This window comes from Cheilinus undulatus, linkage group 12 (assembly GCF_018320785.1).
Source record: "Cheilinus undulatus linkage group 12, ASM1832078v1, whole genome shotgun sequence".
NCBI classification, from domain to species: domain Eukaryota; kingdom Metazoa; phylum Chordata; class Actinopteri; order Labriformes; family Labridae; genus Cheilinus; species Cheilinus undulatus.
Genome location: NC_054876.1, coordinates 19,699,442 through 19,725,027, shown reverse-complemented (window position 1 = coordinate 19,725,027; position 25,586 = coordinate 19,699,442). Strand labels below are relative to the sequence as shown.

At 39.8% G+C, this 25,586-nt stretch overlaps 2 protein-coding genes across 2 annotated transcripts; one reads left to right on the top strand and one right to left on the bottom strand.

The window, feature by feature from the left end:
• Positions 1 to 1,685: 1,685 nt before the first annotated feature.
• LOC121519022 (uncharacterized protein DDB_G0283697-like) lies at positions 1,686 to 14,124 on the bottom strand. Its single transcript, XM_041801784.1, has 6 exons — positions 13,971 to 14,124; positions 13,645 to 13,869; positions 13,286 to 13,544; positions 13,074 to 13,198; positions 11,312 to 11,354; positions 1,686 to 5,064 (listed from the first exon to the last, which is right to left on the bottom strand). The coding sequence occupies exons 2-6, from the start codon at positions 13,836 to 13,838 to the stop codon at positions 2,716 to 2,718; spliced, it is 2,970 nt and encodes a 989-aa protein (XP_041657718.1). The 5' UTR covers positions 13,839 to 13,869; positions 13,971 to 14,124; the 3' UTR covers positions 1,686 to 2,715.
• A 5,383-nt stretch (positions 14,125 to 19,507) lies between these two features.
• On the top strand, positions 19,508 to 25,364 carry c12h11orf54 (chromosome 12 C11orf54 homolog). The gene is made up of 8 exons (XM_041801785.1): positions 19,508 to 19,643; positions 19,741 to 19,839; positions 20,450 to 20,523; positions 22,592 to 22,693; positions 23,184 to 23,360; positions 23,603 to 23,752; positions 24,651 to 24,767; positions 24,888 to 25,364. Exons 1-8 carry the CDS (start codon positions 19,577 to 19,579, stop codon positions 25,059 to 25,061), a joined length of 960 nt encoding a protein of 319 aa, XP_041657719.1. The 5' UTR covers positions 19,508 to 19,576; the 3' UTR covers positions 25,062 to 25,364.
• Positions 25,365 to 25,586: the final 222 nt, after the last annotated feature.

Below are 25,586 nucleotides of genomic sequence, written 5' to 3'. Positions count from 1 at the left end.
GCCTTGGAATCCCCAAGGAGGGGCTGGGAAATGTTGTTTGGGAGGGTGATGTCTAGGCTTATTTGCTAAGCCTGCTGCCACTGCAACCAGGCTGGATGGGTTCAATTTTCAAAATTTAGAAATGAATGCACAGCTCCAACAAATTAAATGCCATTGGTATTAAAATAGGGAAAAATAGGATATAAAGGAAGTAGATAAAATGTCAATAGTAAGGCCTGCAGCACCCTATAATGTAATCTTTTCCTGATAATGTAATAATGCCTGATAATGTAATGAAATTTGCCCTTAACACAATCAAAAATGTAATAAAACCCAATAATGTAATGACTTAACCAATAATGTGATAAAATATCCTGACTGATATTGTAATAACATTTTTACTGATAATGTAATACCTTTTTTTTCAAACCAGATAATGTAATAAATATGTTCATTTTCAGTCCAGAGTTCTAAATTTTGTGTTTTAAGAATCTAAGAATGTTATATACACTGGATTTGAAACAATAGAATGACTATTGGGTTAAATTGTAGACCATGAATACCATCCAGCCATATGCACATGTGCAAATAATCAGGGACATGCAACTACATCCTGGTCTTTCTGAGTGGGTGATGGACTTACCTCCTTGGGAGACCAGAATTACAGCTCAGATAAACTTCTGAGCAGCACAGGAGACCCTAGGTAAAGCTTCCCTAAACGTACCTCTTCACTTCACAGATTTCCAACAAATCACTACCTCATGAAACAACCACAAACCAACAAAACAACTTTCAGTAACACTTTATTTGAAGAGGGTATACATAAGCCTTCACCTACATACACATTACATGACACCTGACATAAACATAGACCTACATATCTACTCATAAATGCTTATTATATCACTTTCAATGTCTAATTGACATTTTACTCTGTCAAGTGACATACTGTCATACTACATGGTATATTATGAGGTTTACCTGTATAAATAAAGGTTAAATAAAAATGTCAGCATCAAAATGACAGAACTTGATGACAACTGACATGGTCATTTTTCAAACTCCTTTTTTGGGGTGTATACAGGGTTTCTGAAGTTGTATTTGTTTCTATGAAAGTATACAATTTTTTAGTGGTGAAAGTAATTGTCTTAAGGTCTTATCTCCATTTAAATCCAGTTTTATTGACATGACATCATTTCTGCAAAGCTATCTGCTACCTTGCATATGTTACTTTTGAAACTGTTGGACTAACTGGTTAAGTTATTAATTGTTATTGGTGAGATGTCCAACCTCTAGAATTTATATTTGGTTTACAGTAAGTTAAGTAAACCACTGTTAACTAGTCTGATGCTTCCAAAGACATTCATACTACTAGTCTAGGTATTTTAGCTCACTTAATACCCTCTTAGTGTTCATGAGCAGTTCTGTTTCATTTTGTAAGCTACTCATCATAATGTTGTGTTACCAGTATGTAGTATCGTAATAAACAGTTGTTACAGCACACACATAGAAGCTGAACTAAAGAGCTGACTATGCTTATGTATACCCTCTTCAAATAAAGTGTTACTGAAAGTTGCTTTGTAATGAACATATTTATTACATTATCTGTCAAGTATTACATTATCAGGTTTGAAAAAAAAAGGTATTACATTATCAGAAAAAATGTTATTACAATATCAGGGTATTTTATTACATTATGGGTGAAGTTATTACATTATTAGGTTTTATTACATTTTCGACCAAGTTAAGTGCAAATTTTTATTACATTATCAGGCTTTATTACATTATCAGGAAATGATTACATTATTGGGTGCTACAAGGCCTGAGGGTTAAACCCCATAATGCTCTTTACACCAAATGCATTTGATTACACGAACAGACACTCAGTGTATCTGTTGTAAGAAATGCTCAGGCTGCAACAAACTGAATTTCAAGCAGCTTGAACATAATTAACACAAACTAGGGCTAAGGCATCTTTCGCTTGTTGGTAGTAAAAAGTGTTGCATACTCGAGCTTACTATACAGTTTCCTTTATTAATGATTCTGACATCAAGCCTTTTAGGATACAGTTTATGCACATTTTATAGACTTGTATGTTCCACCAGGGTTCAGCAAAAGATAATCAATCTTACAAAATTGTTATTTCCACCAGAGTTAAAATCATTAAAACTATAAAAATATGTCTATGATTCCTTTAAAGGTGCAGCTGAGGTGCAAATGCTTCAGAAAAAAAGGACAAAAGACAGAAATATGTAACATCTCTCTACAGTAAGACAGTGGTAAAGAATGAATGAATGAATCTGACTTTGGTCCCAAATGTCATTCAACTGAAAGACAGTGTTCACATTTACACTAGACCAACTGATGATGGTGTTAAGTAAAAAAATAAATAAATTAATTAATTAAAAAAAAGGAAAAACAAATGAGTGGGCATTTCTAATAGAAAAGTACAATGAATATATAAAACTCTATATTTTCCTGAAACATTTACATATACAGGAACTTTTACAAATATAAATTACCCTATGTAATTGTATTTTTATGTTCTCCTTTAACACAAATATTCCGGACCATACAAGGAAAACGCTTTGATACAACAAGAGATCTTTTGAAAAAGAGGAAAAAAAGGTCAAGCTTAAAGCTGTTGCTTCACACCTACCACATTCCTATTGTGTTTGCGATTAGCTTCATCAATTTAGCTGCCAGTCAACAACAAAACCTCATCAAGAGCAGGATTTAAACACCTGAGAAGAACCCATCATTTGAGTTATAAAGCTTCCTCTTTGTTTTCCTGTGCTGTTTTTTTATACTTCTGTCTAATGATGTTTCAGATTGCAACAAAGAGGTATCTGATAAACTTGGGCTACTGGGTACTTTCTGCTCATCTGATTCAATCTTTTTCTTCCTTTTTGTGCCATCTTTCAGCTCTGAACCAGCAGGTTCAATAAAAGATTTCACCTTAAACAGTTCAATATCAGTGGTTTTTGCCTTTTTCTTGTCTGTGATATCATTTAAAGACTTATTTTCCAGTGGCTCTAATGCTGATGAAGCCTGTTTTTGGACTGATAAAGTTTCTGCTGATGGGCTTTTTTGCATAACATGGCCGTCCTCATCTTTACCCTTCTTTTTCTTCTTCTTCTTCTTTTTCATCACCACAGCTTCATCAGGTGAAAAAATTCCTGCATCCTCTGCACTTTCCAAACTTTCCATCTGAGTCATCAACTCGCTTTCGTTTCCTGTATGTTTCCTTTTCACCAAACATGTTGTGTTTGGTACCTGGAAACTGTGCTCATCAACATTCTGCATTTCCAACATCTTCTTCTTACTTTTCTTTTTCTTGTCACCATGGTTTAAATCGTCCATGTTTTGAGAAATTTCTTCTGATTCTGTCCCTTGATTTCCAGTGTTGACAACACGTTCTCCCGCAGAAACCTCCACAGAGGGGGACGACTCAGCTTCAGCACAGAGGAAGGATGAGGACACTTCCTTTTCCTGCACAGACACTGACACAATGCTTGGGGCTAGAGTGTTTTCAGATATCTTTTTCTTCTTCTTCTTCTTTTTCTTAACCCCCTCTTCTGCATTTTGATTGTCAAGACTTTCCTCTGTTTTCTGCCTGTCATCTTTGTTCCCATCCTTCTCCTTTTGTTCAGCACTGTGAAGGTTATCCATATCCTCAGCATACTTTTTCTTCTTCTTCTTCTTCTTTTTCTTAAACCCCTCTTCTGCATTTTGGTTGTCAAGACTTTCCTCTGTTTTCTGCATATCATCTTTGTTCCAATCCTTCTCTTTTTCTTCAGCACCGTAAAGATTATCCATATCCTCTGCAAACTTTTTTTTCTTCTTTTTCTTAACCCCCTCTTCTGCATTTCGGTTGTCAAGACTTTCCTCTGTTTTCTGCCTTTCATCTTTGTTCCCATCCTTCTCTTTTTCTTCAGCACTGTAAAGGTTATCCATATCCTCTGCAAACTTCTTCTTCTCCTTCTTTTTCTTTCTCCTTTTCTGAGACATCTCTGTGCTCTCAGTCAGGGCTACATCACTATTTAAAGAACTCATAGCTACAGCCTCTTCTCCATCTCTAAAAGATGACTTCTTTTTGTGCTTCTTTCTTTTAACAAAACTCGATTTTGATACCTCTAAAGGAGCTGAAAAACCATTTTCTTCTTCTTCAACTATGCTAACCTCTTCTTTTTTCTTCTTTTTCTTCCTGACAACCTCAGCATTGTCATTAAGAGATTCTGAAACAAAGCTTGAATTTAGCTCCTTGTCTTCTTCGTTTGCTTTCCTTATTTTCCTCTTCTTGCCACCATTTTCTGCAGAAGAACTCACTAAAGAAGTCCCTTCCTCTGCTCTTAAATCAGACTCTACATTGGTCACATTTTCAGCAGCAGTCTTGCTCTTTTTTCTTTTCTTTCGTTCTGAATCAGAGGTGTCTCTCTTTTCATGTTCCTGTCCGCCAACATCATTTGACCGCTTTCTATTTCTTTCCAGTTCAACACTAGTCTTTGATACCGGAGACGCCACTCTGTTTTCCTGGGACGAGCTAGGAATCCCATCTACTTCCATATTCAATGATGTTTCAACATGATCTCCTTTGTCTTCTTTTCTCTTCTTTGCCCACATTTCATGGCTTGATATATTAGTACTAGTGTCACTTGTCTCATCCTCTGCTGGGTGAGGGTTATCGTCCACGTGTAAGACTTCAGTTTGCAGCTCCATCTCCTTCAGTGATTTTTCTTCCCCCTTCTTACTCAACAGTCCTTCCCCTCTTGTTTTCTGCTTTTTTTCATCCTTGGTAAGGAGTCTCTCTGTCATTAGTATTTCAGATCGGTTTATGAAGTTTTCATTTCCACCTGCAAGTTTGTTGTTCTTCGTCTTTTTCTCAGCTTCAACTTGACAAGAACACTCTTTGTCATCACTGCTTTCTTGTATCATCTGTGAAGTCTCGCCTCCTTTTTCTTGTGAGGCTTTTTGTCTGGTATCGGTTGATTTTGTCTTTTGCTCTTTCCTTTTCTTTGTTGGCTGGTTGCCCCTTGTTTGTTTACGTCGCTTTGTTTTTAATGGTAGCACAAATAGGTTCTTTTCCTGTAACACAACACACAGTCAAACTAAGTATACATGCAGTAAAGAGTTTTGATTTATACTTAAGAACAGGTTTACACATACAGCACATTCATAAAGTATTCAGAACCTCTTCTTTTGTTCAATGATGTTACATTGCAGCCTGATGCTACAACTGCTTAAATTAATTTCTGTTCTTATTAATCTACACTCAGTACCCCATGAGGACAAACTGAAAACAGTATTAAGAAATATTAGCAAACAAAAAGGAAAAACAGAATTATTGCTTTCATGAACAGATGAGGACAACATTTTAGCCCTCCCTATAAAAATTCCACATTTTCCAAAGTTTTTCCCAGACAGAGTGAGGAATTTTCATCACAGCTTTTCCAAACATCCTGGTTTTGTTTTGGATAATCACATAATTTTTCTTTGTACACAAAAGCATAATCATTTCACAAAAACTACCAGCATCTAAATTAATAGCCCCCATGATTCTAATAGTCAGCTGAGTGTCCGTTTTGCCTCCTGCAGTCATTTGATGTAGTTTTCATCAAGTCTCAGACACGTCTCCTGAGGAGTCCCAGCCCATTCTTCTTCTTTAGCCAATTACTCAAGCTCCTTCAGATTTGATGGTCTTCTGACATGAACCTTGGTCTACAGTTCATCCCACAGATTTTCAATGGTATTCAAGTCGGGACTTTGTGAAGGCCAGTCAGTGACATTCACCTTGGTCTTCTGGAGGTAGCTCCTCACCAGGAGCTACTGTGTGTTTCAGTTTGTTGTTGTGTTTGAAGACAAAGCGATGACCCAGACCCAGTTTTGCTGCTGACTGCTTAAAGTTTCTTTCAAAATCTTCACATAATCATTTTTCTTTATGATTTCTACCACCTTTACAAGTTTACCAGTCCCAGATTCACAGCAGCATCCCCACAGCATAAGTCTCTATGGCCAAAGAGCTCTAGTTTGATCTCACCTGACCAAGGGGCATGCTTCCAGTATGCACAATCTTCCTCCGGGTTGTCCTTAGCATACTTCAGGCTGGCTTGAGGGTGTCTACTCTGCAGAACTGGAGCTTTTCTTTTCTTGAGTCATTCACTAGTGCCTAGGCAGTTGTTCTGGGGTCTTTAGACACATCTCTCACTAGTTTGCTTTCCAGAGTCTTTTGGGATTTTTCCACTATGGCTTTTGGCTGTTCTGAAGCAAACCAAGCCAACCGATTTACTTTTCCATCACCAGTTTGGCCGCACCAGGTTGCGCTGTGAATGGTCCTGCTCTCCTTTATGACACACGACCAAAACTCGAGATTTATGCGCTCAACTGCGGTTCGATAGTTACGCATGGCCTGAGTTCTCACACTGTAAAGTCAATCAGATCAGACAGTGTAGAGATCAGACTGTGGATGAAATCCAGGACGACTCAAACCACCGAGTGATCAGCTCTGGACGTGAAAAGCAGAAAGTGGAAAAGCAGCCTACCTCTGCCTGGCTTGTTCTGTACTGTGTGGCTCTCTTTGAATTTCTGGATGATACTTCTCACTCCAGTTCTTGACACTTTGAAACACTGATAACTTTGTATATCCTTCTCCTGCTTTGTGAGCATCAGCAACTCTTTTTCTTTTGTCTAAACTGATTTTTTTTTTTGTTTTTGTTATGAAGCTCAAGCTAAAGCTTGCACAATTATTGAATTTCTGTGTGTAAACTGGAAGATAACTCAGTTTAACTTGATTTTACAAAGTTTGAGCATTACAAAGCTAAAACACATCATTGAGCAACAGTAGTTTGTACTATGACTCAACAAAAAGGTCTGTTCTAAAAGGAGTTAATATTTTTTTGTTAATAATTTTGTTAATCTGTGCAAAGTAAAATAATGTAAGGATCCAAAATAAAACAAATGTTTGGAAAAGCGGTGTGAATTTGAAAGAAACACAAGATACTTGTGCCCTATAAAGAGGATCAGCGCTCAGTGAGGAAATCCCTAATCCATTACTATTTGCCTCCGCAAGTCAACCATGCAGACCCATGGGTAGTAAGAAACCAGCACTTCGCAGGGGTTGTCAAGTGGGAACCCTCCTTCGTCAGTGTTTCGTCCAGTTAGTCCCACGACACCTCCAGAGGGCTGAACAGTGATCTCCAGCATCCCAGAGCCACCCCCCTCCATGCCGGCTCTCACCACCCACCATGCCAACACGCAGACATCATCTTACTTATCTTACCACATGGCCCACACAGCCTCAACAGCACGCCACCTTCAACAGACCCAGGCTCCGTACATGCAAGCTCCAGGTAGTGACAATGCTGATACTACCTTCCTTAACACCACTCATGATTACAGTGCAACAATTATTACCAATAACTAAGAGCAAAAAAAGAGGGGAAAATGAGACAGATGGGGGGGGGGGGGGAGCAAGCATGAAACAGCTGACCTTGCTACAAACCCTCTACATCCCACTTTTACTGGACGAGTCCTAACTTTCCATCCGCGCCGTTCAGCTTCTGCTCCTAAATCTGCCTATCTCAGCTTCTTCCTCTCATAGGCTTCCTCCACAGAATCCTCCCACGGAATCGTCAGCTCTATAAAATAAACTACACACTGACTGGCAGACCATAGCACTATGTCAGGCCTAAGATTGGTGCAAACTATCTCCTGTGGCACAACAAGTTTCCCTCCTAAATCTACCTCCATCTCTCAGTCCTTACACCGCATTCCACATTATTATGCAAATGATATTTTTCTCTGATTTTCCTAAATATTAATGCAAATGACAGTCAGAATATTTTTCAAGTCATTAGCCATTAGAGCATAATTCAAATGTTTTTGAACAAACTTCATAATGACAAAAATTATAAAAAAAAAAAAAAAAATCAAAATGCACTGTTCCACATTATTAAGCACAACAGCTTTTTAAAACATTTTATAGGTTGTAAAGAACTGAAAATGGTCATTTGTAGAAATTGCAGCATCAGGGGGTCATATTTACTGAAATCAAAGCTATTTCAATCAAAAACATCTTAACAGGACAAGTTCCATGTTAACATAGGAGCCCATCTTTGATATCACCTTCACTATTCTTGCATCCATTGAACTTGTGAGTTTTTGGAGAGTTTCTGCTAGAAATGTTTTTGCAGGATGTCAGAATATCCTCCCAGAGCTGCTGTTTTGATGTGAACTGCCTCCCACCCTCATAGATCTTTAGCTTGAGGATGCTCCAAAGGTTCTCAGTAGGGTTGAAGTCAGTGGAGGATGGGGCCACACCATGAGTTTCTCTCCTTTTATGCCCATAGCAGCCAATGACACAGAGCTATTCTTTGCAGCATGAGATGGAGCATTGTCATGCTTGAAGAAAATTTTGCTACAGAAGGCACGATTCTCTTTTTGTACCATGGAAGAAAGTGGTCAGTCAGAAACTGTATATACTTTGCCGAGGTCATTTTCACACCTTCAGGGACCCTAAAGGGGCCTATCAGCTCTCTCCTCATGATTCCGGCCCAAACATGACTCTGCCCCCTCCTTGTTGACGTCCCGGCCTCATTGGGACATGGTGGCCATCCACCAACCATCCACTACACCTCCATCTGGACCATCCAGGGTTGCACGGCACTCATCAGTCAACAAGACTGTTTGAAAATGAGTTTTCATGTATTTCTGGGCCCACGTCAACCATTTCTGCTTGTGAGCACTGTTTAGGGGTGGCTGAATAGTAGGTTTATACACGACTACAAGCCTCTGGGGGATCCTACACCTTGAGGTTGGTGGGACTCCAGAGGCACCAGCAGCTTCAAATACTTGTTTGCTGCTTTGTAATGGCATTTTAGCATCTGCTCTCTTAATCTGATGTATTTGTCCATCAGAAACCTTCCTCATTATGTCTTTATCTGCACAAACCCGTCTGTGCTCTGAATCAGCGACAAATTTCTTCACAGTACGATGATCATGCTTAATTTTTCCTGAAATATTGAATGTTTTCATTCCTTGTCCAAGGCATTAAACTATTTGACACTTTTCAGCAGCAGAGAGATCCTTTTTCTTTCCCATATTGCTGAAACCTGTGGCCTTCTTAATAATGTGGAACATGTGGAAAAGTGCATTTTGAGGTTTTTGTTTAAAAAAATAATAGTTATCATTATGAAGTTTGTTCAAAAACATTTGAATTATACTCTAACTGTTGATGACTTGAAAAATATTATGACTGTCATTTGCATTGATATTTAGAAAATCAGAGAAAAACGTTGTTTGCATAATAATGTGGAACGCGGTGTAGTATCCTTTAACTGGCCTAACTGGTGATTACCTAATAACCTACCCCCTTTAACCTTCTCTCACTCTCTGACAAACTGAACCGTCCTCGTTCCCTGATTCTGTCCTGCATTCACCTGTCGCCTTCTGCTTTCAATTCCTGCTGCTAGACTCTTCAAAACCCTGTCATGCTTCCATATATATCTACCTTGTGACAGACTGATCTTACATCCTGTCAAAATGTGCCACAAGGTTGCTGTCTCGGAGCACAAAGGACATGATGGGTCCCCATCAAACCAGCACTTTAGGTTCTGGGGTGATGGTAGGACGTCATAGGTAGACCCTTGCAGGAGTTTGACCCGCCTATCTTCCATACTCCATAGGTCTCTCCAACTCAGCTTCCTCTTCTCTAGACTCTCCCAGTTCATCCACTGTCCCTGCTTAGCCTGAGCCACAGCCTTAGTACACCTTACTACTTCCTCCTGTCTACATACCTGTTCCACTACCAGTCTTCTTCTATCTTTAGGACCTGCTTTGTTCCACTCCGGTCTACCTGAGCCAAGCCCCAGGCCACCCCGACCTATCTGGACATTGCTTACAATTTCGGCATGCCTAAGAGCTGCCTCTGCCTCCTCTACTGCCTGTCTTGGGTTCCATTTCCTTCCCCTGGTTGGATTTGGAACTACACTGCTAACTATTCTATCTTTACTCCCTGCTAACAGCAGCTCTGTTCTAACCTTTGAGCACTTGAACTCTTCTGTCAAGCTAGTGATCGGAAGTTGGAGCATCCCTTTGCAATACAGTGCCACACTGCTCAGGCACTGAGGAACACCCAACCACTTCCTTATATACGAGTTAGTTACTCTCTCCAGCTTCTCTACCTTTGATATTAGGATCTCATAAACTGACATGGGCCACATCAGTCTAGGAAATAGCCCAAACTGCGAGCGCCATAACTTCAACCTCCCTGGGAGCCCTGATTTATCAATCCTCCCTAATCCCTCCACTACATCTTTTCTAAACTGCTCCACCTGTTCACTGTAATTGAGGTCTTCATTATACCACCTTCCTAAGCTTTTTACTGGCCTCTCCCTGACCGATGGTATCTCTTCCTCATCTACAAAAAACTTCTGTCAACAATCTTCCCTCTGGATACTGAGATGCTCCTGGACTTACTAGGCTTGATCTTCATGCTAGCCCACTTGAGATTCTTATTTAGCCTCTCCAGTAGCCTTCTCGTGCATGGCACTGTCGTGGTGACCAGCGTCATGTCATCCATGTAAGCCCTGATTGGTGGGAAGCACATCCCATCCTGCCATCTCTCTCTCCTCCTACCACCCACTTGGAAGCTCTAACAATGACTTCCATCACCATTGTGAAGGCTAGAGGGGAAATTGTGCAGCCTGCCATAATACCTAACTCTAGTTTCTGCCAGCCTGTCGTAAAGTTTGCAGTACTAATACACATCCTAACATCTCTGAAATACATCTTCACTAAGTTTACCACTACCTCTGGCACTCTAAAGAACTCAAATGCCCTCCAGATCAGACTATGAGGTACTGACCCAAACGCATTTGCTAGATCTAAAAATACTACGTGTAACTCCCTATTCTCTCTGCCTTAGCTGCCTGGATCTGATGCCAGATCATACTGGTGTGCGCTATGCACCCTGCAAAACCTGGAATCCCTGCTTTCTGCACCGTTGTGTCTATTAGTCTATTTACTTCTAAATAACTGGATAACCTCTTTGCCATTATACTGAAGAAAATCTTCCCCTCCGCATTCAGGAGTGAGACGGTACGAAACTGGCTCAGATCAGAGGATTCCTTCTCCTTGGGAATCAGGATCCCCACTGCTCTACACCAGGCTTTTGGAATAGACTGTTTCTCCCAGACTAACCTCAATAACTGCCACAGAAACCTAAGGACGTCAGCTCTGTTTGGCAGCAACTGTGAAATACTTAAAAAAAAGACATTTTCATAGGGGTGCTAATAATTTTGTCCTCATCTGTAAGAGCTATTGTTTGCTTACTTACCACCACTTTGATGTCATCATTGCATGATGCTTCATCTTCTTCTCTGCAAACAGAAGTGTTCTTTTAGCACAGCAAACATGTAATGGTAAAAACAACAACATGTTACCAAATGACACAATGACAAATTAAAGGATGGGAGAGAGTGACTGAACAAAAATTTAAATAATAAAAATGAGTCAGTAAGTAAAGCAGGTTGTCCATTTGGACATCCCCAAAACTGCTGGTTAAGGTGTTAATTCTGTTTTGCTGTGAAACAGTCAGTGTGGCACCTTGCCATCAGTGTGTGATTGTGTGAATGAATAAAAGACTAGGATATCTACTGTACCATACGCTGAGTGGTTGGAACACAAGAAAGATGCAAAAAATCGAGCAGTCAATGTAACATTTTAAACAGAAAATTAACAGCCACAAAGTGTCCTGATGATAATCAGGTGTTATAGTTGGATAAAGCATGTAGCTAACAGCTAACCACATTCGGCTTGTTTACTCTGTTTGACCACGTGAGATATTTTTATATGCTTGTTATTAAACTATCTATTAATTATAAATTGTATTTAATTATCTATTCATAACTTCTGGGTTAATGTTCTACACGGATTAACACTGTTTGTCCATCTTTGTTTAATATCTTTGTTAATAAAGTCACAGAAACTGAGAAGTTCAGTGCAGCTGCAGCTTCTGACTAGATGAATATGAAATATCTAACAATACCTACAGTCACTGACTGTTTTCATTCAGCTGTTGCTTCCTATCATTTGCCTGACCTCCTCTCCTTCTCTGCCTCATTAAACAGGGTTTGTGGGTGCAACGACTTTTGATCATGTATTTTATGTGCAAATTATCAATATATTACTCTATATGACCTGTTAAGTGATATGTCTGATTGATGCTCAAAAAATAAACAAAAAATACTGCCTAACTCCTTTCCTATCTACTTTTCTTGACTTCAATGAAAAAACATCACAAGGTCAAGGAAAGGTGTGAATCAGAGAAAAGCAAAAGAGAATCATAGTGGTAAGGGAATCCGCCTGCATCTCCAAGTCTCTGAATAATGTCCACAGGTATATTGTGTGAACGCCAGAGATAAACGGCTGCAGAAGGTGAAACAACAAGTCAAATCTACTTGACTGATTAAATATCAGACATTCATTTCCTCACTCAGGCCTCGGTGTCCAAAAGAATGGCACCATGCTCTGCCTAAGCTGACTGAGCAGCTGTACGTTCTTTCTCCTCTGATGTCTTCTCTTGTTTCTTCTTTACAATAACTGCATTATCATCTACTGCTTCTCCAATACATCAGCTCCAATGTAATATGCTCTATTTCAGTTTACTGAACACAAACGAGCAGGAAATGTGGAGGTGGTACATTTAAAGTTGTACTAATGAGTAGTATTGGCCTCAAGTACTGTAGAGCTTCATGGACACACAACACAAAAATATGTAGTCTTAGCTTATAGTATACATAGCATAAATTCACTGCTGTAGTATAAACTACGCTTAAGTGCGTGGGTTTACCTCTCTTTACTGACACCACGATGGGCTAATGTAAACTTTAGAGGCCTAAGATTGGATCTCTGGGGAATGCCAATGTTATTTCAGAGTGGAGATTATTAGACACTTTGCAAGAAATAAATAATGGAAAACATTTTTAACCGGGCAATACAATCCATTCAGTTACCTTTTTTCAAATGATATTTTATGTCCAATTTTATGTGACCACAAACCTCAAACTAAGCACAATTATTACTTGAAATCAACTTACTCTGTCAGTGGAGATATGTCTTCTCCATCTTTGTCAACTGTTGGCAACAACTCCACATCATCTCTCCTCTGTATGCCCTTCCACATCTTTTGGACACATTTAAGGAAGCCTCCCATCGTATAATTCTGTAAGGAGGTAAAATAGTACATTTATCAGCATATACAATCACAGCCTGTGATAAAAATGCAAGTCTAAGAGTGTTTCATCCTCACATGTAGACGTGTGTTCTGTGTGAATATAATGGTTCTGCGTGTTTTCTTGCGCTTCCTTTCATTCAGGAAAGGGAAAGTATATTCTGGTAGTCTGTATCTCTTAGGTCTCTTTTTATCAGAAGTAACTTCAGATGATGAAGAGTCATCTTCGTCTTCTTCTGGATCTCTGGAAGGTGTGGGGTCTTTGTGTGGCCTTCTCCTTGTTCTTACAGGCGGAGGCACAGGCTTCTGAGTGATGAACAGACTGTCTCCTGAGTCTCTGCTCAGACACAATGAAATACACAAGAGGACAGTCAAACTGAAGCATTTCCCCCTGCCTTTACGGGAATAGTCTTACCAGCCTTACCAGCATTATTCACCTGTCTTCATCTAGTGGCTTTCCACATCCCTTATCCTCTTCGTTGTGTCCACATGAGGACGCTAGATATCGAGATACTTTCTCCACATACTCTGGAGGAGGTGTTTCCAGGACAAGGTGGCATGACTCCGTTGATAAAAGCTCAGAGATTTGAGTCGTAGACAGAGAATTACTCACTTCAGCCATTGTGTGCATCCACTACTGCTTGTAAGTGAAGAAGCTAAGTCTGTAATGACAGTACGAGATTACATCCGATCAGTGGCTTTATCGTAAATATCCATGTTTATAACTGAAATAGATGCTTTATAAAGAATTCTGTGTTTTTACTAGAATTGCTGATACCGCTTAACAACGTGGGGCTGCACCAAAACACCAGAACAACGTGAACGACAATACTTAGCATATACATCTGGGTCAACCAGGAAGTACTTCCGCATCATTGACGTGACGTTGGATCATCGGACCAATCACCAAAGAAGAGGCAGAGGTCTGTAAAAGAAATGGGAGGTTTCACTCTTTCTACTTCCGTTTTTGGTTTCTTTTTTCCCAAGCGATTTTAATGTCAGGAAATGACGGAAGAGTATTAGGGCCACTGAAAAAAAAAATTGAGACGAATTTTTTTTTTCACTTGTGAGAAAAAAGTCAGAATTCTGAGATTAAAGTCAGAATTCTGACTTTAATCTCAGAATTCTGAAAAAAAAATTGAGACTTTTTTCATTTGAAGAATAAAGTCAGAATTCTGACTTTTTTTCTCAGAATTCTGACTTTAATCTCAGAATTCTGACTTTTTTCTCACAAGTGAAAAAAAAAATTTTGTCTCAAATTTTTTTTTCAGTGGCCCCAATACTTTTCCGTAGGAAATGTCAAGAATGGCATATGGAAGAACTGATTAGATTTTGGGAGTGATCCGGATCACCGTCTGGATACAGGTTTTTTTTTTTTTTTGTTTTTTTGTTTTTTTTAAGGATTCTGTACCATTGGGACATAGGGCTGATGGCAGAGGTCTCCGAGTGCTTTTCTAGTTTTACTTAAAACCTAACAGATTATTTTCAACCGTTAGGGTGTCCCTTATATACATAATTATATACAAACTATTTTCTTATCATGGTTTTTGGGGCCTGGTGTCGACCTCGGGCCGTCAGTTGGTGATCACTGGTCTGTGGTAAAACATTTAAGTTTTACGGGAAGTTTTGTAGCTCCTTCAATATATTTTTAAAAGCTTCAATTACGGATTAAAAATTAGCTACCAGTACTTAAGTAAACTTTAAATGAAACACTTTTTTATTTTACTTGAGTGGGTTTCTTGGCTAGTAATATTACTTCTGCTTAAGTAAATTTTAACCAACTAACTTTACTCTTACTTGAGCATGACAGTCTTATATTCATTCCTTCTCTGCAAACACGTAACACATAAATCTAGCTGTATTAGTTTTACCTGACAACAGATTATTCACACGTTCAGTATTTTTAAAATTAAGATCCAACTCTTTTACCATGGTTAAAATACACACATAAAGTACATGACATTGGTTGACATCTCTGGTCACAAGATATTTTTTTGTCTGGTTTGACTGAATCTCCAATACCCTTTCAGAAAAGTCATCACAATTCATTTTGACTGGATGTTTTCACCCAGAAAGGGGCAGGGTTGACATCATTTAGAGCAAGATTCTCCACTTGATTTCTCTCATCAATACCTGTCATTATATAGCCTAGGCAATGTCTTTTGTTAATTCAAAACTTGCTGAATTCAAAATTGCCAAATCCCTCGTTTTTTTCAGCCCTCCAGGGGTTCCAGGGGCCCCACTTTGAAAATCACTGCTTTATATTGAAGCTTTTTTCAAGGAAATATCACCAAGAAAACATGACACAATGTAAAGGAATCCTATACTGGCACTGACAGCAGGAATGACCATCAAAAAGATGAAATCAGATCAGTTTTTCATCAGCCATTGTTGCTAACCTCATATCAGTTGTCCAGCCCCTTCTTGATTTTGATTGGTTGTTGAGCTTGGTGCTGTTTCAAAATTGACAAAAATAGCATTTAATGGGTTAGTAAATACTGATGGACACTACATAGCAGCCCTCACCATCAGTGTGTGAATGTGAGGTGAATGGATCTGTGGTGTAAAAAACACTTTGAGTAGTCAGATGACCAGAAAAGCAAACTAAAGTTCATTTCTATTTACATTTATTTACACAAGAGAAGCTTTCAAAGCTGCTTGGTCAGGTCAGGTATGGGAACATAGGCTGTTTCGGAACTTCACTGCGTCAACCTTAGTTCTGTACTGCTCTGGCCCTCTGAAGGAGATCATCCAGGCCTGCACCATGAAGCACATGGATGCCCTGCAGGTCTGGATGCCAGAAGCCTGTAAAAGCACAGCTGCCATTCCAGTATCAGGCTGGTGAGCTTCCCGTCCTTGTCTCTCAAGAGTATAGTAAGAACAGAAGGACCAAGGACCAAGAGTAGCCAGGTCATCCTTCCTTAATATCTGACTCCTCTGTCAGATATTATGCCACAGAGACCGCAACAAACGAGCCCAATGAATGGGTCAGTCTCGCCTGCAGTAAAGGCTCATTGACAGGCCTCTCCTCTGAGATCAGGAGGACCAGCTGGCGTGCAACCACCAGCGCCACCCTACTCAGGGTGGCATCCATCAGTGCAGCCAGACCAGAAGTAGGTGTATCCGCCCACACTGGTCTTGCCCAGTGCTCAATTCCAGCCACGTCTCACGCCATCACAGGTATGCGAGAGTCCTCCTGAAGAGAAGTCATGTTCATGGCGCCAACCCGGAAAGACTGCCTCTGGTTGAGCTGAAACAGTGACAACACCTCTGCACCACCAGCAATGTTCCACCTGCCTGACTGACACAGCTTAGTGGCTGTGTAAAATGTCCTCCTCTTTTCAGCGAGCGGCCAGAGCACCCACCAACCACCTCCAAAAGCAGGACAGGGCTGCCTTGCCTGCCTGTGCTTCTCAATCCTCTTCTCTTCATCATTCATCACCCTAGAGAGGATCTTCTCCAAATATCATCGATCGTTTTTAGGGACATAGTTCTTCCAGTGCTTCAAGAAATTCTGCTGAGTTCCTCCAAAATGGCGAGTCCAGGAATCTTGATGAGATTTTTTTTTCCATCATAAATGTAGAGCATTTTTGTCGCATGTATTTCTTTGCAATCTCAAATTGTCATTGATTTAACAGTTTTTTTGGGCTGAAAAGTTTTTTTAGGTTTATTTTCCTGCTAAATCATAAACTGAGTTTTTTATCTTACATTTAAAAATTTAAGCTTCAAAATTTTTACTAAGTGTGCACTTTAAAGTGTACACTACAGAGTGTACTTTGAAGTGTGCCAGAGATGGGCACCCGAGTCCGTGACTTGGACTCGAGTCGCACTTAAGTCGCACACATTAGTGACTTGAGACTTGACTTGGACTCATGCGCAAAAAACTCGAGACTCGACTCGGACTCATGATTTGGGACTTGTGCTCAGTCTTCGGTTTTTTAATTTTTCCATCATGATCTCCTGTCCCCTGTCCCCCGTTACTTTTTTCTCCTTTCCTCCTCTTACGTTTGACGGTTCGTGCGTCTTTTACGCAGCACTAATGGCTGCTCCCCTCTCTTCCTCATCTTCGTTCATGCTGTCCATGACACACAACCGTGACGGTAACGCACGCACCTGCTCTGAAACACACGCTAACATGTTGGTAGACTGCAGACTTCAGACTTCAGTCTGTTGAGGGCAAAAGTTTCAGAATACCTAAACTCTTTTCTCCTGCATTAAAGCTCCTCTTTTACCAGGGAGGATCAGCATCAGCGCTGTTTGTATGTGTGTGCGCTCCAGCTGTGTGTGTCTCTGTGTCGTCCGCATGAGCCATGGGTGTGCTCAATTTTAAATTATGATTTGGTTAATATTCCCTTAGTATCATACGTTTATGGGGAACAAATTAATGTTGGGATCTCTGCATTGCCGCTTATTGATAATGAACGGACATAAAAGACGACAGGTACATTTAAACTTTAAATATGGTTCACGGAGGCAGCGAGAAACAGAGACAGAATAAAGTAAAATTTTGCTAGATTTTACCCATATAAAGAAACTTATACCATAAATGATAACAGAAGTTTCTTAAGAAGAATGGAGAAATACTTTGCATACTCTGCTGAAGATCTGAGTGAGAATTAGAAATGCTCATTGAGTTTTTCTTTTATTTCAGAAGAAACAGTTCATTAACAGTTAGTGTTTCTGTGTTAGTATAAAATTACTACCATTAAAGAAATATATCTGACAAATAACAAGAACATGTAATCTCCAATGTCTCAGTGTCTGTCTCTATCAGTGAAGTTTTACTAATGTCTCTGTAGTGTTTCATATGTACACAGAGAGGGGCTTTATTAAGAGGAGGGCTGATACTGATCATGTTGATGAGGGATCTTATAGCAGAGGTACATATGATATGTAGCACATACATTCCCAACAACAGAACTCTGGCTAGTGAAATACTGAGTGGCTATAAGCCAATAGTCACATTGGCTGGTGTGAAAAAAGTTAATGTCAAGCCCTGTTCATATGTAAGTGTACACATGCGCACACCATGGCAAGCCGGCCACAGACAATACCCCACCTATTGATGGTGATAAGACAATACAGGATTTAAATTCCTGAGATACAAAAATGCAGTGGTCTAAGCAGACTGGACGTCAGAGGCAGATTATAGAACGCTCATTACAACCATTGGAGACTTGAGACTTGACTTGGAATCGTGACCAAAGACTTGAGACTTGACTTGGACTTGCAAAAAATGACTTGTGTGCATCTCTGAAGTGTGCACACCGAAGTGTACTTTGAAGTGTGCACTTTGATTTGTGCACATCGAAGTGTGCACTTGAAAATGTACTTTGAAGTTTGAACATTGAGGTGTACCTCGAAGTGTGCAGTTTGTAGTGTTCTTTGAAGTGTGCACTTCATAGTGTATTTTAAAGTGTGCACTTCAAATTGACCACTTTGATGTGTACTGTTAAGTGTGCACTTACACGTGTGCACTTCGAAGTGTGCATGGCATAAGTGTACACTTCAACGTGTACTTTGAAGTGAACACTTTAAAATGTGGACGTTGAAATACTTGTAAGGTTGCATTTTGAAGTGTACTGTGAGGTGTGCACTTCGTAGTGTGCTTGTAAGTGTGCACTTTGAAGTGTGCATGTTAAAATGTGCACTTTGAAGTTTGCACATTGAAGTGTTCATTGAAGTGTGCACATTGAAGTGTACTTTGAAGTGTACACTTTGAAATGTACTTTGAAGTATGCACTTTGAAGTGTGGGCTTTGAAGTGTGCATTTCAATGTTTACTTTGAAGGTTGCACTTCAAGTGTGGGCTTTGAAGTGTTCACTTCATAGTGTACTTGTAAGGGTGCACTTTGAAGTGTGCATGTTGAAGTTGAAGTGTACACTGAAGTGTGCATGTTGAAGTTGAAGTGTACACTGAAGTGTGCATGTTGAAGTTGAAGCGTACACTGAAGTGTGCACTTTGAAGTGTGAACTTCGAAGTGTACTTTGAAGGGCAGACTTCGAAGTGTATTTTGAAAAATGCACTTTGAAGTGTTCTTTTAAGTGTGCACTTTGAAGTGTACAATCTGTATTATATTTTGAAGTTTACACTTCGATCAACATTTGTTTTATCAGAGTTAAGGAATGAACTGAACACATTTTAAATGTTCCCGCTTCACTTCCTCAAAACTGTGCATCACAAATTCTCACAGGACATACTTCCTATGAGCGAGCAATCTGCCGCTTTACTAGGTTGTGGGCAGGGAGCTCTCTTGTCATTAATTCATCTTTGGTTGATCTTCAACCACTCTAGCTGTGGTCGCTTTAACAATCGTTTCCTTCCGCACTGCCTCAGGCTTGTGCGTCATTGATTTTCAGTTCAGGAATCATGGCAGATAGCAGCAAAACGGAGAAGGTTCAGCTGCACGCGCCGGGGTTAGAGGAGCTGCGGGGCGGTGAGAGCTCTGACTTTGATACACAGGCAGAATGACACGGTTATGTTTATGGTATGACGTGGGTAAAGTGTAACGAAGGCGTTGTTGTTGGATGCAGTGTTACAAGCAGGACTACAGGAGAACTTTGCAGAAGTTCAGGTGAGTGTTGTGGAGTGTCCGGATCTCAGCAAAGAGCCCTTCTGCTTTCCTGTTAAAGGTAAGAAACCAGTCAGCCAAACTTCATGCACAATGAGGAATGCATGAATAACAGCATGAATGGCATAGAAACACACAGTTTGTATGCAGATGTCTGAATGTCATCACAAGTCTAAATCAAATATATACATGCCCCTCATGTGTATTTAGTCCATTTCGCATCACACCATGTTAACACTTACTGTAGAAAAGAGTTTGGACCCTGGTGATAATGCTGCAAAGCAATATTTTTAGCAGAACACGACAAGACTTTTGTGTCATTAATAAATCTGAACATTTCCACTTTTCTTACATAAAGGTTTGTGATGTGCAACTGAGACATCTGCTCCATAGCTATCTGTGTCTTTTGCTGTGATCATGGGAATCTTAAACTTCTTGCATACAAATTTGAATCTGTATGTGAAACAAAATGTTAAGTTTTTGTTACTTTTTGATCCTTTTAATATCTAATATGTGAAAAGCATATAGCTGAGCATACTTTACAATTAAAGTGCTTTATGAACTAAAATACTGTTTCACAAACATCATACTCATTTGCATGTGCTGAGAATTGTCTGGTATTTGTATTATGTTGTCTTTTTCATAATGTTACCTCTGTCATCTCCCTGAAGGCCTGTGTGGCAATCCTCGCATCACTGATGTTGGTGGTGTGCCGTACCTTGTGCCTTTGGTTAAGAGAGAGAAGGTATGTTGTTTTAAATGGCAAGATCATATGTAGACAAGGCCAACCATAAGGGGGATAAAGGAAAGAGCTTTCTAAAGCCCAGCTAAACTGGGGGCCCGTGGAGGTCAGCAAAATCATGGCCCATTGTAAACTTAAGCTGTGATAACATTATTTGATTTTTAACCTGAACAATGACCATCAGGAAGCCAGAAAAAAAGTAGTAGAAACTGAGATAACATTTGTAGAAAAGAGCTGAATAATAGTGAAAAGAGACAAGTAGGGCAAAAGGTGGCAAAAATATGTTAAAAGTGGAACACAAGTAAAAAAAATTGCATAAATTGGTTAGGACTGGCAAAAAGAAGTAGCACAAATAGATCAAAATTGGGTTAAAAGTGGCAATTATTGGCAAATATAGGTGAAAAGGGGCAGATTTGTAGAACTGGATTAAATATGGCAAAATTGGGCCAATAGGGGGGCAAAATTGGTGACAAGCTGCAAAGCTGGTTAAAGTTGCAATAAAGGAAGCAAAAAAGGGGTCACAATGGGCAAAAAAAAGTGGCAAAAATGAGTTAAAAGTGGCAAAAGCAGGGGTAGAAAAGTGGGCAGAAAGTGGCAAAATTTTTTTTTACTGTGGCCAGAAAGTTCCAAATAGATGTAAAAAAAGTGGACAATGAGGGCAAATGCAGCTAAAATGGGTGAAAGGTGGCCAAATGGGCTTTAAGAAGCCAAAAAGTTTGAAAAATGGTCAAAAAAGGGAAGATTTGTAACATTTCAAAATTGGATTAAAAGTAGCAAAATTTGTGGGGGTGCAGGTGGCCTAGTGGTTTAAGGGGCACCCCGTGTACGTGGTCTGCATGGGTTGAATCCAGCCTGTGGCGCTTTCCTGCACATCTCTCCCCAGCTCTCTCATCCCTTTTTTCTGGTTCTATCCACTGTCCTCAGTTATCAATAAAGGCATAAAAAGCCAGAAAATAAATCTTTAAAAAATTTTTTTTTTAAAAAGTAGCAAAAAATATACCGTCAAAAATGGTTAAAGTAGCACAAATAGGCCACAATTGTCTAAAAAAAAGTGGCAAAAGTTGGCAAAAAGTGGGAAAAATTAGTTAAGAGTGGCAAAAGGAGAGGTAGATATTGTTGCAAGGTGCAAGAAAGGGTTAAATGTGGCCAAAAAGTTCATTGAAGGGGCAAAAAGATAACCTTGCAAAGCAGATGGATACGCCCGTTTCCTTGTTTTTAACTGGCGAATCCATCTTGCAAAGCTCCCATCTGAACCGTTTTGGCCCGGTTAAAAAGTGACAGGACCAATCAGTGACAAGGGGCAGTGCTTTCAGGCATAGCAGAGTTGTGACATAAACAAGCAGCAGCAAGAGCTGGTGCAGTTATGGAGAAAGAGATTAGCGTGGATACTGTTAAAGCACCAGTTTTATCAGAACTTGATGATATTTCTTCGTTGAAAGAAGAACAAAGAACAGCAGTGAGTTGTTTTCTTTTCAAATACGACAAAAGTCGAGTACTTACATGTCTATAGTCTCCATGTTTCACGCTATTCCTCAGTAGCTGCGCGCAGCGGCCACGTCACTTGTGTTGTTGTCTGATTGGCCCGTAGAGATGTGACAGACAGAACGTTCGCCCAGTCACACTCTGAGTTTTTTTCAAAGCCTCTGCCTTTTCTCAAACATTTCTTATTGAAGCTTTCCCAGATGGACGTGTGAAACACATCCATCTGGTGTGTCAGGTTAGCAAAAAGAGGGAAAAGAACAAAAAGCAGCAAAGACCGTGTTAAAGTGGCAAAAATGGTTAGAAAAAGTGAGATGGGTTAAAAAGTAGCACAAATGACCAATTCTAACATCAGACCAAATAATAGCTCCATAGCGTTCAGCTCCAAAAATGAAGTAACTGTTAGCCAGAATGCTAACACCAATGCTACTGATCCAACACACATGCATTGAGACTATCAATAAATCAATCTAGGAAGGGCCCATTCTCTTGGGGCCCAGTCAGTTATATGGGCAGGCCTGTATGTAGATAAAGAACAATGACATTTTGTCAGCTACATTTATATTTAATTACTGTCACTCCATCCTGTCAGGAATACAACATGAACACCATATCAAAGGAGCTGGAGCTGCCGGGAGCTTTCATCCTCGGTGCTGCAGGCGCTGCTTCAAGGATTCTGGGAATGAATGCAGAGGTGAATCTTTTTCACTCTCATCATGTCACAAATACTGAGGAAAGTGTTTCTGTTTAGGGGAATTAAGAGCAGCGTAGCTGAAGAGTGAAGCTCTCCTGTCATTTCCTCTGAAAGTTGAAGCCCTGGGGTCATCTTTATAGTCAGAAGGTTTCATTTTCATTTACGTCTCTTTGCTAACATGTCATTACTACAGAGTAAATATTTGATTGAAAAAGACAAACTTTGTGTGCCTGTCAGATTACATCCTGGAATTTGGACTTATCCAAAGTGAAAGTTACCTTTCAGCAAACAAAGACAGGAGGCGTTTGTCGTTAAGCAATGGAAATAATGTAAGAAAAGCAGGACCACTTCTGCATAAAATCCTTTCAGGAAGCAAGATGACAATTCACTGATCCCCTCAAAAGAAATGTATAATTGAAAGAGAGGAAAATCATGCAGGAAAGTCTTAGTAAAGCAGACATTTAAGTGCAAGTGTTATTCTTGTCCATAGCTGATGCCTTTGTGTCTAACTGAAGCCGAAGGAAGGCCTGCAGTGAACAGCAGCTACTTCTCCTCCATTAATCCAGCAGATGGTCAGTGTCTGCAGGAAAAATACAGCGACAAGTTCTCTGACTGCAACTTTGGTCTGCTGGGAAATCTGTATGCCTGTGAAGGGAAGCCTGGGAAGGTACATAAATATTTACTCATCAATGCAGCTCCTTTAAAAGTGCAGTGTCATTGGCAAATAATGAACACCTCTGGTTATGTATGAACTGAAACATAATTACCTCTTAGCTAATAACCGAACTATAGTTTTTTTTTAATAAACTTCAGCCGTGTTGCATGTGACTGCCAAACATTTGAAAGGATAAACATTAACACAAAGAAAAGCTGAGCTGTCATGTCCACTGCACCTGTGTGTGTCTTCAGGTCATTGAGGTGCGGGCGAAGAAGCGGACAGGAGGCCACAGTCTGGTGACATCCTTGAGGAAAACTCTGGAAGGTCACTATCTGGAGAAAAGCCTCGCTCTGGGAGGAACCTTCATCATCCAGAAGGGGAAAGCTAAAATCCACATCATGGTGAATATTTGAACCTACACAAACTAATAGTGACAAACTCAGACCACGGTGTATTTACAGCTGTAAATTCTTCATATTCTTTATTGACTTTGTTTTTACTTTTTGATAATTTGAGGGATCTTATTTACCTTTGTTATTCATTCTCTAGATCTGAATTTTCATTCGGTTTTGGTCTTGTTTAAAACAAGTTTTACTTCCTCACGTTTCAAGATACAAAAATGTGATGATTGTACAAGTTAAAGGTTAGCTTTACAGCCCAGTCCTTACACCTGCCCTGTGTGGCCCACAGCCAGAAGCAGGGTCAGGATGCCCACCCCTCCTCTAGGCCCAAACTAGGTTGGGCTCAAGGAGTCTAAAGCCACACGTCCATCTGTTGGTCCAGTTTGATTCAATACGGTTTGGTGTAGTTCGGTATGCTAAACCCCCAAACAGTTTGTGTTTGCATATAAACAAATATTATATATAACCATATGTTGTATTTTAACTTTTGAAGTGGGTAAAGAGCAGTGCAAACAGTTGCCTAGTCTGTTAACAGACTGATAATCTCCGTTAAACTCTGTACATGAAGTGCACAGTGACGTCTGTGCGACTGCTCCTCATCCTCAGTACTCTTTTTACTTAAACAGTAAATTAGCCATGTCTATAATACATTCTTTTGTCCTACACTCATTATAACTTTTTTACTGGATTTTTTCTTTAAAACAACACTAAATTGTAGTTTGAATCCATTATACCAGCCAACTTTTTAAAAATTTAGGTTTAAATCAGGCTTGGACCCATAAATGAAGTTAACGGGTCGAGCAGGGCCAGGCTTGGACAGAATGTGCACAGGCTGGAATTTTTTTAACCTCATGTAAGTTATATATATTAATGCTGTCCTTTGTCTGTTCTTGAATAGCCAAGAGAGTTCTCCGCATGTCCCCTCAACACCAACGATGATGTAAACAACTGGCTGAAACACTTTGAGGTCAGGGCTCCACTCATCTGCCAGTCTGTGCTGGTATCCAGAGACCCTGTGAGTAAAACACACTCTTTAAACTGAATAAGGAGGAGGAGTTAGTTATTTGCATGTATAAGTTTTTATCATCAGTACAAAAAGGATGCTTAGTAACCTTCCTATTCATTCTGTGTTCAGGGTTTGGACTTGCGTGTTGAGCATACGCACTGCTTCAGCCACCACGGAGAAGGGGGTCACTACTACATCGACACCACCCCTGACAGTGTGGAGTACCTGGGCTACTTCCTGCCTGCAGAGTTTGTGTATCGCATTGACAGGCCCACAGAGACCCATGGAGTTGGAAGAGATTGAAACTGTAGCGAATGATGTGATTGATGGCTAAACTAAACATCTCATTATGATCTAATGAATCAACGGTATATGATCTGTATCAGTGTTAAGGCTTTATTAAAGCACTTATAAAGTTAAATTTTACCATGGAAATGATCAGTCTGAATCAGTTTTGATAGTAGACTATATCTTTAAGAAGTCTTTATGCATTTATTCCAGTTTAATGACCATATTCCATGTAATAAAGCAATGAAAATCTCTTGACTGTGTGCTTAAAGCAGTACATTTTCTACTGCTGAAAGAAATTAAAACTAAAACATTTAACTGTGTCATCGTTTGCTAACTCTAATTTCACATATGTCCTGTCTGAATGAAGAAAAAGTATCACAATACTTGAGAGGCCCTACATACCAGTGGTTAAGCGTCACTCACCCTCACTTTTGCAGTGAAAACACTATAGCAAGAGATGACGTGATTTGTACATTTATTTTTAAAAGTCTTTCTTGTCTGAAAAGTGTTACTATTATTGCAATATTGCACTAGTTT